We start from the raw sequence: 11,903 nt of genomic DNA, 5'->3' as shown, positions 1-11,903 counted from the left end.
ATTTGATGTCCTGAAAAGATCGAACAAGAGGTATAATTATAAAATGTGTGCTACGAAGGTGACAACAAAAGTTGGAGTTATCATCATATAAGACCACCAGATCAAATGTCTTCATGAATAGTTAGTAGTGGAGAATATCTCATAAATTATTTTCATTCAAACATATTATGAACAGTGATAAAAGAAACAACAAACTTGTCCCATCCGCAAGAATTAGTATGACTATAAGCAACTTTTTTTCCTTTTTGTATTGTTGCTCAACAAAACATCAATTCACATGAATTGAACAAAATCGAATCAAAAAGGACATTGAATTGTAATTTATAGAAAGGAAAAAAAAAACCTCTTGTGGAATGTTTATTGCAAGACCGACTATAAGATCAACTCGGATTATTTCCATAAAGGAAAAAGGGAAAAAAAATCATGCTTTCTGACAATGCAGAAGATAGCTAACAATAATATAGGCAGAAGAAACCATGTCAGGAAGCTGTTAATGAATACATGACCAAGATAAATAATGAACATTTACCCAATCCATCAGTCTAGATTGGCAATAACAGCATCAACTACCTCCTGGGTACTACTGTCTCCACCAAGATCCTTCGTTCGGTATTTGCCCTCTGAGATCACACGTTTCACAGCTGTCTCAAGACGATCAGCAAATGAAGGGAACTGAAGATGCCGCAGCATCATGGCTGATGACAGGAGCAAAGCCACTGGATTTGCCTTCCTTTGCTCCAGTAATTTTTCATTTCCCACATTTCCAGCTGAAGCACCTTGCTCGAAAACAGCATGTTCAGCTCCCACATTTCCTGTGGTTAGGTTAACAAACAGTCTATGAGAAATGTTTAACACGATGTTCAGCTCCCACATTTCCTGTGTTTAGGTTAACAAACAGTATAATAAATACTTAAAAATAGAACAAACAGCTGCTTCATTCCCGCAATCAATAATCTTCCTTTATGTGTGTGATGAGTTATTAACCATGTAATGTATAGTACAAGTATACAACTATGGATGTGCTAGCATCTGATAGGTTCACATATGTGAGATTTCAAAAAAGAAAACTAATTCGGTTAGTTGTTTTGTGGCTGAAATGATTGGTTTGTGTTGCAATGCAGTTTGTATTAGTAGAGTATGTAACAGAAACGGTTATGCATACTAGGGGGTTTTGGACTAGTAGGAGAGTGGATATCTAGAATGAGCAATTGTTACCGAGTTGTATGATTGTTTTATCTCTGGTTTAGAGATTAGAACTGAATAATGCAAATAAGTTTCTTTGGGTTGAAGTTACCGGATCTGGAAAAAATCCTTGAAATCAGTTCAAGAAAGAAACGCAGCAAAAATTCTGTGAAGCCCAACAGGCCATGGCATATTCTTTGACAAAGCTTGTCAAAAACCTGATCGTGACTTTGACAAGCAATGCGGTGGCGAGAAATGGAGGCACGACAGTGGGAAACAGAGGCGCGACGACAGCATGAGTGGCTGTGGGTAGTCGACCACGAGAAATAGAACTCTGGCAACAACTTAGACAGTTCCGGCAACGGCATAGGCGTCGGTCATGACACAGACCTAGATTCTTGGAATTTTAGGGCTTAAAAATATTTTACCCTAAATCAACTCACTGCGGCTGAGAAATTGGAAGTTGATGTGGTCTCTTTTGAAGGTGATGCTCTTTAGTGGTTCCACTGGTTAAACTTGCATCACAGGAGTTTGATTAGAAGTTGGCCAGAACTGAAGGTTTTGATGTTACAAAGATTCCAGCCATCAAAGGATGGAAATTTCTTGCAAAGGTTGTTGGCTCTTAATCAACAAGAATCAGGGGCAGAATAAAGGCGCCAATTTAAGGTATGTGTGGCACCCTTGAATTACATAATTTTCTTGAAAGTGTGTTTGTGAATAAGTTGAGAGAGGAAATAAGAGGAGAATTAACAACCAGTGAGACAGCTTAAAATCATGGAAGTTGCTCATAAGATGGAAGGAAAGAAAATGAGATTGTGACCAAGTATAAAAGCGCTTTCTTTCTATAACCTTTAAGATTTTGAATCATTGTTCATATGGAGATACGAAGTCTTCAAATGAGTCCACCAAATTGAATGTGATGTTGCTGCCATTATATGAGGTGACCAATACTGGGCAAGCAAGTTAGGTGCAACCCAAGAAGAATGGATATAAGATATTAACCACAGCCCAGTATCAATCAAAAAGAGATGAACTTTGTTTTAGGTGAGATGAGAAAATTTCAGCAGGTCATAGATGCCAGATTAAAGATTCAAATGTTATCATCGTCCATGATGATGAGTTAGAATAGTACACAGCTTTAGTGGAGGATTGTAAAGAAGTAATGAAGGTGGTTAATGAATTGGTGGAATTATCTCTCAATTCTATGGTAGGGTTGTCTAGTCCTAAGACAATTAAGGAGCAAGGTATGGTGCATGATCAACTAGTGGCGATGTCGGTAGATAGTAACTCACAACTTTATTTCTTTGGAGTTGGTTAAGAAGTTGAGATTAACAATGTGGGAAACAAAAGGATAAGAAACATCCATGGGAAATGAGTTAATGGTGAGGAATAAGGGTACTTGTAACAGTGTAGCACTAAGAATTCAAGAGGATTTCTTACCTTTGACGTTGGGAAGTAGCAATGTTATCTATTCATTTGGAGACTTCGAGGAATGTCCAATTTAATTGGCAAAATTTCACTGTGAAGTTCAAGCTTGGGTGAGAAAAAGTGGGGCTGAAAGGAGATCCAAAAATGCAAAAGACCTTAATTTCCTTGAAATCTATGGAAAAGCCTATTAAAGAAAACCACAAGTTAGAAGAAGCAGACTGTATTGGAGCTTTATCCAAGACTATGCTTAGGAGCTTAGAGATTCATGGGACAGCAACCATGGAAGAGACTTCAGCGGTGGGGCAAGGAATGTTAGCAGATTTTGAAGAAGAATATCATATGCCAAAAGGATTACCTCCTACTCAAGGGCGAGAACATACAATTATGCGGAAGGAAATGGTGGAACAAGTGAAAACAAGACCTAATCGTTATCCTCAATGTCAAAAGAATGAAATAGAAAAGATGGTGAAAGAGATATTGGGAGCGGGAACCATACAACCAAGAAGTAGTTCTTATTCTAGTTTGATTCTCTGTGAAGATAAAATATGGGAGTTGGTGTTCTTGACCTCTTGAAATGATTATAGAGCTTTAAATCAAATGACGCTATCAGATCCTTGCTCTATTCCAAATTGAAGAAAATGGTATGAGAGATTATTTTTATTATGCAGCAAACAACTAAGACCCTTCATATTCAAAAATAAATACAATAAATAGGAATTTCTATAGACTAGGAAGCTGAAACAACAATTGAAAACATAAATTCCTTGCTGTCAACATCTGACAACCAATTACTAGCTTGATTTCCTACCCTCCCCCTCATGCTAGGTGATATATGGTAAACATTCCTAGTTTGGAGTTGAGTTCACTGAAATTAGGGTGATGGAGAGCTTTGTTTAAGATGTTAGCTGCCTGTTGTCATGAGGGAACATGCTTCAAGGTGATGATCTTGCCTTCAATCTTCTCATTGATGAAATGATGATCAATTTCGACATGTTTGGTTCTATCAGGATGGATTGGATTCTTTACAATTGCTATAGCTGATTAATTATCACAAAAAACATTTATAGGGCCTTCAAGGCAGATTCTGAGTTCAACAAGTAAGTGTTTCAACCACATTCCTTCACAAATTCCATATACTAAGGCACGAAATTCTGCTTCAGCACTGCTGCGAGCTACTACCTGTTGCTTCTTCCTCCGCCAAGATATTGAGATTTCCCCAGATATAGGAGCAATATCCGAAAGTGGATCTTCGGTCATTGAGAGAACCTGCCCAAGATGCATCTGTGTAGATTTTAAGATCCCTGTGAAAAACTTTTCTAAACAATAGCCCTTTTCCTAATGTTCTTTTGAGGTACCTAAGAATCTGATAGACAACATCCATGTGTTCCTCTGCGGAATTGCTAAGAAATTGACTAACAACACTTACAACAAAGCTTATATCAAGTCAAGTGTGAGTTAGGTAGATTAATTTTCCCCCGAAACGTTGTTACCTTCCTCGATCAACTTTTATTCCGTTTGTTTGTGCTCCAAGTGTGTCAACTGGCTTGCATCCAATCTTACATATTTTCGTTGAGTGACTGAGATGCCTAGGCTGGATCTTGCTACTTCCATCTCTAGGAAGTATCTTAATAGTCCTAGATCCTTTATCTCAAATTCACTAAAGAGGAGCTGCTTGAGATAAGTAATTTCCTCCATGAAATTTCCTGTAACCACAAATATCATCGACATAAACTATTAAAACCATTAGTTTTTCCCTTGCTGAATGTTTTACAGAGTGTGATCTGACTGGAACCGAGCGTAGCCATCTCCCTTTAGAACTTTCATAAGCCTGTCAAACCAAACTCGAGGGGATTGCTTGAGGCCATAAAGCAATTTCTTGAGTTTGCACACCTTTCCCTTAGTGAATCTACCCTCAAATCCTAGAGGGATATCCATGTATACTTCTTTCACTAGATCTCCGTTAAGAAATGCATTATTTACATCAAGTTTGAATAAAGGCCATTATTTGTTTACTCAATCAATAAGAGAACTCGAATGGTGTTCAACTTAGGACAGGAGCAAACGTCTCTTGGTAATCAATGCCATAGGATTGAGTGAACCCTTTGGCCACTAAGCAGGTCTTGAATCTTTCAATGCTTCCACCCGCCTTATGCTTGACTGAGAAGATCCATTTGTAGCCAACTGTGCGTTTGCCAAGAGGAAGATCTGTGAGGATCCATGTTTCATTCTTTTCAAGTGCTCTAAGTTCTTCCATTGTGGCAGCCTTCCAATCAGGATCCTGGACCGATGTGGGAACCTGAACTTGGTCCAAGGAGGTGATAGGAGATAGGCTTGAGTAATGCAGATAATTGTGAATGGGATGTTGAGTGCAAGAGCGTACCCCCTTTCTGTGAGCAATGGGGATGTTCAGATCATCCAACACATTTTCTTCCATAATAGGTTCAGGTCTAGCGTCTTCCTGTGTTTTTTCAAGGATGAATGGGATCAGATCATATTCTTAACCTTGCTGAGTTTGTGTAGTGGCTTGTTCAATGTTTGCTAGTTGTTTCTTTCTCCTTGAGTAAACCTGGATCTCTTTTCTTGGGATGGGGACAGGACTTGGAGAGATTGGATGAGGAGTTCTTGGCTCATTTGATTTGGCTGAATGATGAGGTTGGACCTATTTGCTTGGAATGTGGATAGGACTTGAAGAGATTGGATGACAATTTCTTGGCTCATGTGATTCAACTGAATAGTTTGGAGTATGGGCAACGGAAGGAGATGGTGATGTTCTTGGAAGAATCGTGTTGTGAGGACAAGTATTCGGAGGAGAATCAACTATATTGTCAATGAGAGAAATAAAGTCCCAATTTTGCAATTCCTGACTATGGCTCTCCCCTGGAATTGTAGAATTGGTGTAATAAGGTTGGTCTTCAAAGAAAGTGACATCCATAGAGTGGAACAACATTTTGGAAATTGGACAGTAGCATTTGTAGCTTTTTTTATTGGATGAGTAGCCAAGAAGGATACATTTGGTGGCGCGGGCATCGAATTTGGTTCGGTGTGAGGAGTGAACATGGACAAATGCAACACAGCCAAAGACACGAAGGGGAATTTGAGACACAAGATGTGAGTGAGGATATGACTCAAGAAGGATTTGTAGTGGAGTTTTGAACTTTAGCACTCATGATGGCATTCTATTTATGAGATAGGTGGCTGTGAGGACAACTTCACCCCATAATCTTTTTGGAACATGAGATGAAAAAAGTAAGGATCGAGCTACCTAAAAGTAAATGACGATTTTTGCGTTCGGTCACACCATTTTGTTGTGGTGTGTCGATGCAGGAACTTTGATGGACAATTCCATGCGATTGCAAATATGGTCCAAGGACGGAATTGAAGTCACGAGCATTGTCGGTTTTTAATACCTGAATGTTTGTTTGAAACTGGGTTTGAATCATTTTGTGGAAGTTTTGGAAAATCTGATTTGTTTTAGACTTTTCTTTCATGAGGAATGTCCAACTTAAGCGATTATGATCGTCAACTAGAAACAAAAACCAACGTGTCCCAGTGATATTTTGAATTTTAGATGGTTCCCAAATATCCCTGTGAATGAGTGAGAAAGGGTGAGAGGGTTGATGAGGTCTTGGGGCAAAAGAGTGACATGCTCAGAAAATTGACAAAATATCACACCGGAGAGACTGAGGATTTATATTGACAAATAGGGATGGGAATAAATGTTTGAGGTACACAAAATTTGGATGACCTAGACGATAATGCCATAATGTGATTGTACTGATTTTATTGGACTGGTTTACTAATGTAAGAGATTGACACTGAGAGAGACAACAATGATTTCCATGGTTAGACTCGGGGTTTTTGATTTTTAGCAGATACAAGCCTTTACAAAACTCAGCCTGGCCAATCATCATCTCCGATTACACATCCTGAAAAACACAAAAATTAGCAGTAAACTTAGCTTCATAATTAAGATCTCTATTCAGTTTGCTCACTAAGATTAAATTCCAATCAAGTTATGGTCCTAATTCCGTCTATTCTCAAACACGAGCCATCTGCTATGCGGACAGTACTATCATTGGAGCATTTGCTAAATAATGAAAATAGTGATCTATCACCTGTCATGTGGTCTGGAGCACCGGAAACCACAATCCAACGGGTATGAGGGGTTTGATTAAACTAGTGCATGTGCTGCTTTGTTGTGCAACTAAAGAGAAATATTGTGAAGAGCTTTGTGCTGCCATAGAGAAATACCAGCGGAGACGAGGCAAAGGAGCACGGATGAGTGGTGCACCGGAGACGAGGAAGACGCCGAGGAGGAAGACGCCTCAAAAAGAGGTTGTCGGAGGCAGTCGCGCCTACACACGTCGACGCGTGGCATAGCTGGCAAAGGATGACGGAGGCGCGTGGGGCTCATGCGCGGCTTTGCTAGGCACCGGAGTTCAGGGGTCTGCCAATCGGAAGCTGAGCAATCTCCCTAGGCCGGAGGCGAGAATAGAATAACACTCGAAAATGGTTTTCAAAAATTGAAGCTCAAGAATACCACCCTAAATTTTTAAGAGAGGGCTGAAGAAAAATTGAAAAATAAATCCCAATTTTGAGCTTCTATTGCTCTGATACCACGAAGACAATGGTATGAGAAATTATTTTTATTTTTGTATTCTCTATCTTTTACAACATAGAACTAGGCTATATATACAGGAAACAACTAAGACCCTTCATATTCAAAAATAAATACGATAAATAGGAATTCCTATAGACTAGGAAGCTGAAACAATAATTGGAAACATAAATTCCTTGCTGTGAACATCTGACAACCAACTACTAGCTTGATTTCCTATACAAATATAGATGAGTTGTGGAATGAAATACATAGAACTCGCATATTCTCAAAATTGAAATTGAAGTTGGAGCATCAAAAAAGGGAGAAAAGACCTTATAAGGTGTTAAGCCAAGTTGGAGAAATTGTCTATGAGGTGGAATTACCTGATGCTAAGACAGCTCACATTCATTCCATTTTTCATGTGTCACAACTGTATTTTCTTTCTTTCAACCTCGAGAACAAGGTTCAAAATTAGGGGGGAACTATTGACAGATTTTACCTATGTGAGACTTAAAAAGGGAACAAATAATTCAGATAGTTGTTATATTGTGAGTTGTTTTGTGGCTGAGTGAGATGGCTGGTTAGTGTTGTTATGCAGTCAGTGGTTAGTAGACTATATTACCAAAATGGTTATAGGTGTTATGGAGTTATGGACTAGTAGGAGAGTGGCTATCTCGAATGAGCTATTGTTTACTGAGTTTTATTGTATGATTGTTTAATACAGTGAGTTGTATTGTATGATTAGAACTCAATAATACAGTGAGGTTTCTGTGGATACTTGCTGAGTTCACCATCACTCGATCATTTTAAAGGCTGATATGGCAGGTGATATGCCAGCTTTTATGGTAGTTCCATTCAGCTCCAAAACTTTTCAAATGAGTGTCACATAATTTGGAAAACATATCATTTTCCTTTCATATAATATTAGAGCTTATTGGATGCTTGGTTTGTACCTCCTGGCATGACACCAGTGCCTCCAGCAATACCAGCTGCTGTATTAGCCACTAGATTTCCATAAAGGTTAGGAGTCACCTGCAAAACACGAAACATTCAAATCTATATTGATTGGGCACAGGAAGAGATAAAAAAAATGGAAGCAATAACCAAATCTCAATTTCGCAAAAAGAGATAGAGAGAGGGGAGAGAGAGAGAGAGAGAGCTGAGCTGTCAGAAACTTGCATTTTATACAAAATATATATATATATATTCTATACTACTACAGCAAATCTTCCTATAAGTAATACTCAAGTTCATCACGCAAACATGTGTGACTTGTTCAAGAAGCAAGATTTGAATAAAAAATAGTTTTGTAAAATTCACATACCATGACGTCAAACTGCTCAGGCTTGGAAACAAGTTGCATACAGCAGTTGTCAACAATAATCTCATTGTACTTGATGCTCGGATATTTTGTGGCAACCTCCCGGCAAGATTCTAAAAATAAACCATCTGCAAGTTTCATGATGTTGGCTTTGTGCACAGCCGTCACAGTTTTTCTGTTGTTCAGATAGGCATACTCAAAGGCATACTTAGCAATACGCTCCGAGCAAAACTTTGTTATCACCTAGCAAGTTGACTAAATGAGAAACGGAAAAAGCATTGCACCAATAAAGAATGACTAAAATGATTATTATAACAATCACAACACAATATTTTTCATTCTAAGAGACTAACAGGATATACATAAGCATGAAGAACATAAAATATACAGTATATGCAGAGTTGATATGCCATATGATGCTAGTGTAAATATAAAACAATATCACCAATGATGAATGACAGAACTCCACATCTCATACTAGAACAGGACACATGAAGCCGATAACAGGAAAAGTAGGGGGGGTATTTGGAAAAGTAGGGGGGGTATTTGGCATGGTAGCTAGAAAACTGTTTCTGTTTTTAAGAATAGACATTTGTTCTCTAAGAACGCAAGGTCTCTAAAAAGAAAACAGAAAATTTGAGAACAAAACATTATTTTCAGTGTTCTCTAAAAAGATATATACATACACATATACATATAAAAAAAAAAAACTTTCCCACGACTTTCTCTATACTCATTCTCTCTTATGAGCTTCTCTATCCGCACTCTCATATTTTTCACTTTCCTCATTCTCGGTCATTACATTCTCACTCCTCATCTCCCTAATGATACCACTCTTGTGACTTTCTCTCTCTTCAAATTCTCTATCATTACTCTATCTATCTCTTTAAATTCCATCTCATGACTCTTCTCTCTCCTCATTCTCTCATTTTACTTCTCACTCACTTTCTCCATCCAAATACATATTTTTTTTCAGTATTTTTCCTCTAAAATCTGTTCCTAGAACATTTGTCAAACCCCTCTGATTTATTTGTAATCAAGATAAAACAGTTACGTTCACAGCAAAGCAAACAAACAAACAAAACCCAAAAAAAAAATCCCAAATAGGCCCTAAGTTTATTTGTTGACTAAATATTTTCAGTTTATTAAGAGTTCTTGTTCTAAGTACTAAATTATAAGAATCATCTTCAACGTATTTATTTTCTAGTCTTGAAGAATTATTTTTTTTTACCACCAAAGAAAGCACTACAATCAAGTTTTCATAACCCATTCTAGAATGCCATGCCATTGCCTACACAAAGAACATAACTACATACTTACTGTCATAGCATCTAGCCCATTGTACAGTGTACACTTAATGAGTTGAGACTTCATGTGTGGCAACTCACTCAACCTTAGAACCAAAATCTCCAAAGCCTAATGAGGTTTGCGATCAAAGAAAAGCCTTCTACAACTGGCAGTGATTCATTTTGAGGAAAAGAGTTTCAAGTTTATAAGAGAATTGCGCAAACATGCCATAATTTCAAATGTTCCAAACGATAGATTGAACTAGCTCCATTAAATACACGGTCATAATTCAAAATATTAAGTTCATTGTAAAGTCTAGATTTCTCGACCCCGGAAACAATGCACACCGAAAACCAATAAATGACCCTAAAATACCAAAATAAATCATAATGATAATACGAGCAAAATCATCATTACCTTGAGACTCTCGACGACGCCAGGAACGACCTCGTGCTCAAGGCCAGAGTACTCTCCCTCGGTGTTCTCCCTGATCACCACGATGTCCACGTTTTCGTGGCGCGTCGGCAATCCCGGAAGATTGAAGCAATTGACGAGCGAAGCGTACAAATCAAGCTCCCTCCTCAATTGAACGTTGAGCGAGTTCACACCACCTCCCACTGGAGTCTTCAACCCTCCCTTAAGACACACCTTGTTCTTCCGAATCGACTCGAGGACCTCCTCTGGCACGCGCTTCATGTCGCCGTGGATCTCGTACCGCTCGAAGTAGAGCGGCGCGTGCATAGCCTCCATGACCTGCTCCACCGCATTGGTCACAAGCGGTCCGACGCCGTCTCCGGGGATCAGGGTCACGGGACGCGGTGCTCCGTCGCCAGGCCGGGGCATGTAGGTAACGGATCGATTGTGCGGGTCGGGTTTGGTCCCCAAGGACGCGGCCGGTGTTGGCCGAGCCGCGAGTTGCCTGATTATAGGGAGGGCTCGACGGGCCATGGACGCAGACTTGGGTGGCACCTGAGGAGTAAGATGAAATTAGGGTGTCGGTGGGCGTGGTTTGAGATTGAGAGGGATCGAGAGAAGAAGAAGAAGAAAAAGAAGGTTAGGCTTGCAGAGGAGTTGACATGGAAAAGAAAAGGAAAGCGAGTGACTTTGAATGTGTTGAGTTGTGGAAAGAATTAAAAATAATTAATTAAAAAGGACTTTTATGCAATTTATTCTCTACTTGCCATATTTCTATTGGAGGGACCAAGGGCTGCTATGGTGCACCCAAAAAATTGTGCACGGTGCACTGTGTCGTTGATTTCTAGTAATTTTTTTTTTTATTACAGTGTATATTATAATTATTAACAATATTTGTAAATTTTTTATAAATTTTAAATAATTTTTGCTACTAAAAATAAGGGTTAAATAGTTTACTACAAGTGTGATTATTTATTTGATTATTTATTTTTATGCAAGTGGAAAATAATTTTTAAACTATATTTCTAAAATTATAAATTATTTAAAATTTCTCAAAATTTGTAAGATGGTCTAAATAATTATGATATCCGCCGTGATTAAAAAAATCATCTAGTACTGAAAATTTGAACGGAGTTCACCATAGAATCTTCCATTACTATTATATGAAAAGGTTCTATTTTGAATTTTTTAATGTAGCATTTACAATTGCATATCGTATGAGAGTCGATCCCCTAGGTTCTTGGATATAATTTGTCCTGCTTCTTTATTTGGTTCAGTAAAAAAATATAAATTATACAACAAAAATATATAAAAGAGATGAACGCATCACACAAAAGTGATGCTAAGATTAAATTAACAGAATTAGTGTATTTAGTCACTTTAGAGATGTAATAATTTGAACATCACTATGGCTGATAAAAATTGATCCTAGGTTATCTTTTGTTTTTATGCTACCACCACCGACAAAAGAAATATATATAAATATATAATTTTATATAATTCTCTTCCTAGAATAATTACTGTTGTAAAATTATAGATATAAAACTGAACTTTTATAAAATGAATTGAGAACAACCCTTAAAAATGATATTTGAGAATGTTTGGGTAAAAAGATTCTTCTTCCTTCAACAAATGGAGCATTTATGTAACGTCTTTCTAATCAATGATCGT

General features: G+C 38.0%; 1 protein-coding gene across 2 annotated transcripts; it reads right to left on the bottom strand.

The window, feature by feature from the left end:
• Nucleotides 1-219: 219 nt before the first annotated feature.
• LOC133792757 (isocitrate dehydrogenase [NAD] regulatory subunit 1, mitochondrial) lies at nucleotides 220-10,928 on the bottom strand. Of its 2 annotated transcripts, none has more exons than XM_062230696.1 (4): nucleotides 10,236-10,925; nucleotides 8,535-8,774; nucleotides 8,164-8,242; nucleotides 220-812 (listed from the first exon to the last, which is right to left on the bottom strand). In XM_062230696.1, the coding sequence occupies exons 1-4, from the start codon at nucleotides 10,764-10,766 to the stop codon at nucleotides 538-540; spliced, it is 1,125 nt and encodes a 374-aa protein (XP_062086680.1). In that variant the 5' UTR covers nucleotides 10,767-10,925; the 3' UTR covers nucleotides 220-537. The 2 variants fall into 2 exon arrangements, with proteins under 2 accessions (XP_062086680.1, XP_062086689.1); XM_062230705.1 differs by having other exon boundaries at nucleotides 741-876; nucleotides 10,236-10,928.
• Nucleotides 10,929-11,903: the final 975 nt, after the last annotated feature.

The sequence above is a fragment of the Humulus lupulus genome, chromosome 1 (genome assembly GCF_963169125.1).
Source record: "Humulus lupulus chromosome 1, drHumLupu1.1, whole genome shotgun sequence".
In the NCBI taxonomy this organism is placed as follows: Eukaryota; Viridiplantae; Streptophyta; class Magnoliopsida; order Rosales; family Cannabaceae; genus Humulus; species Humulus lupulus.
Note: the sequence above shows the minus strand (reverse complement) of the source record. Positions and strands in the feature narration are given on the sequence as shown.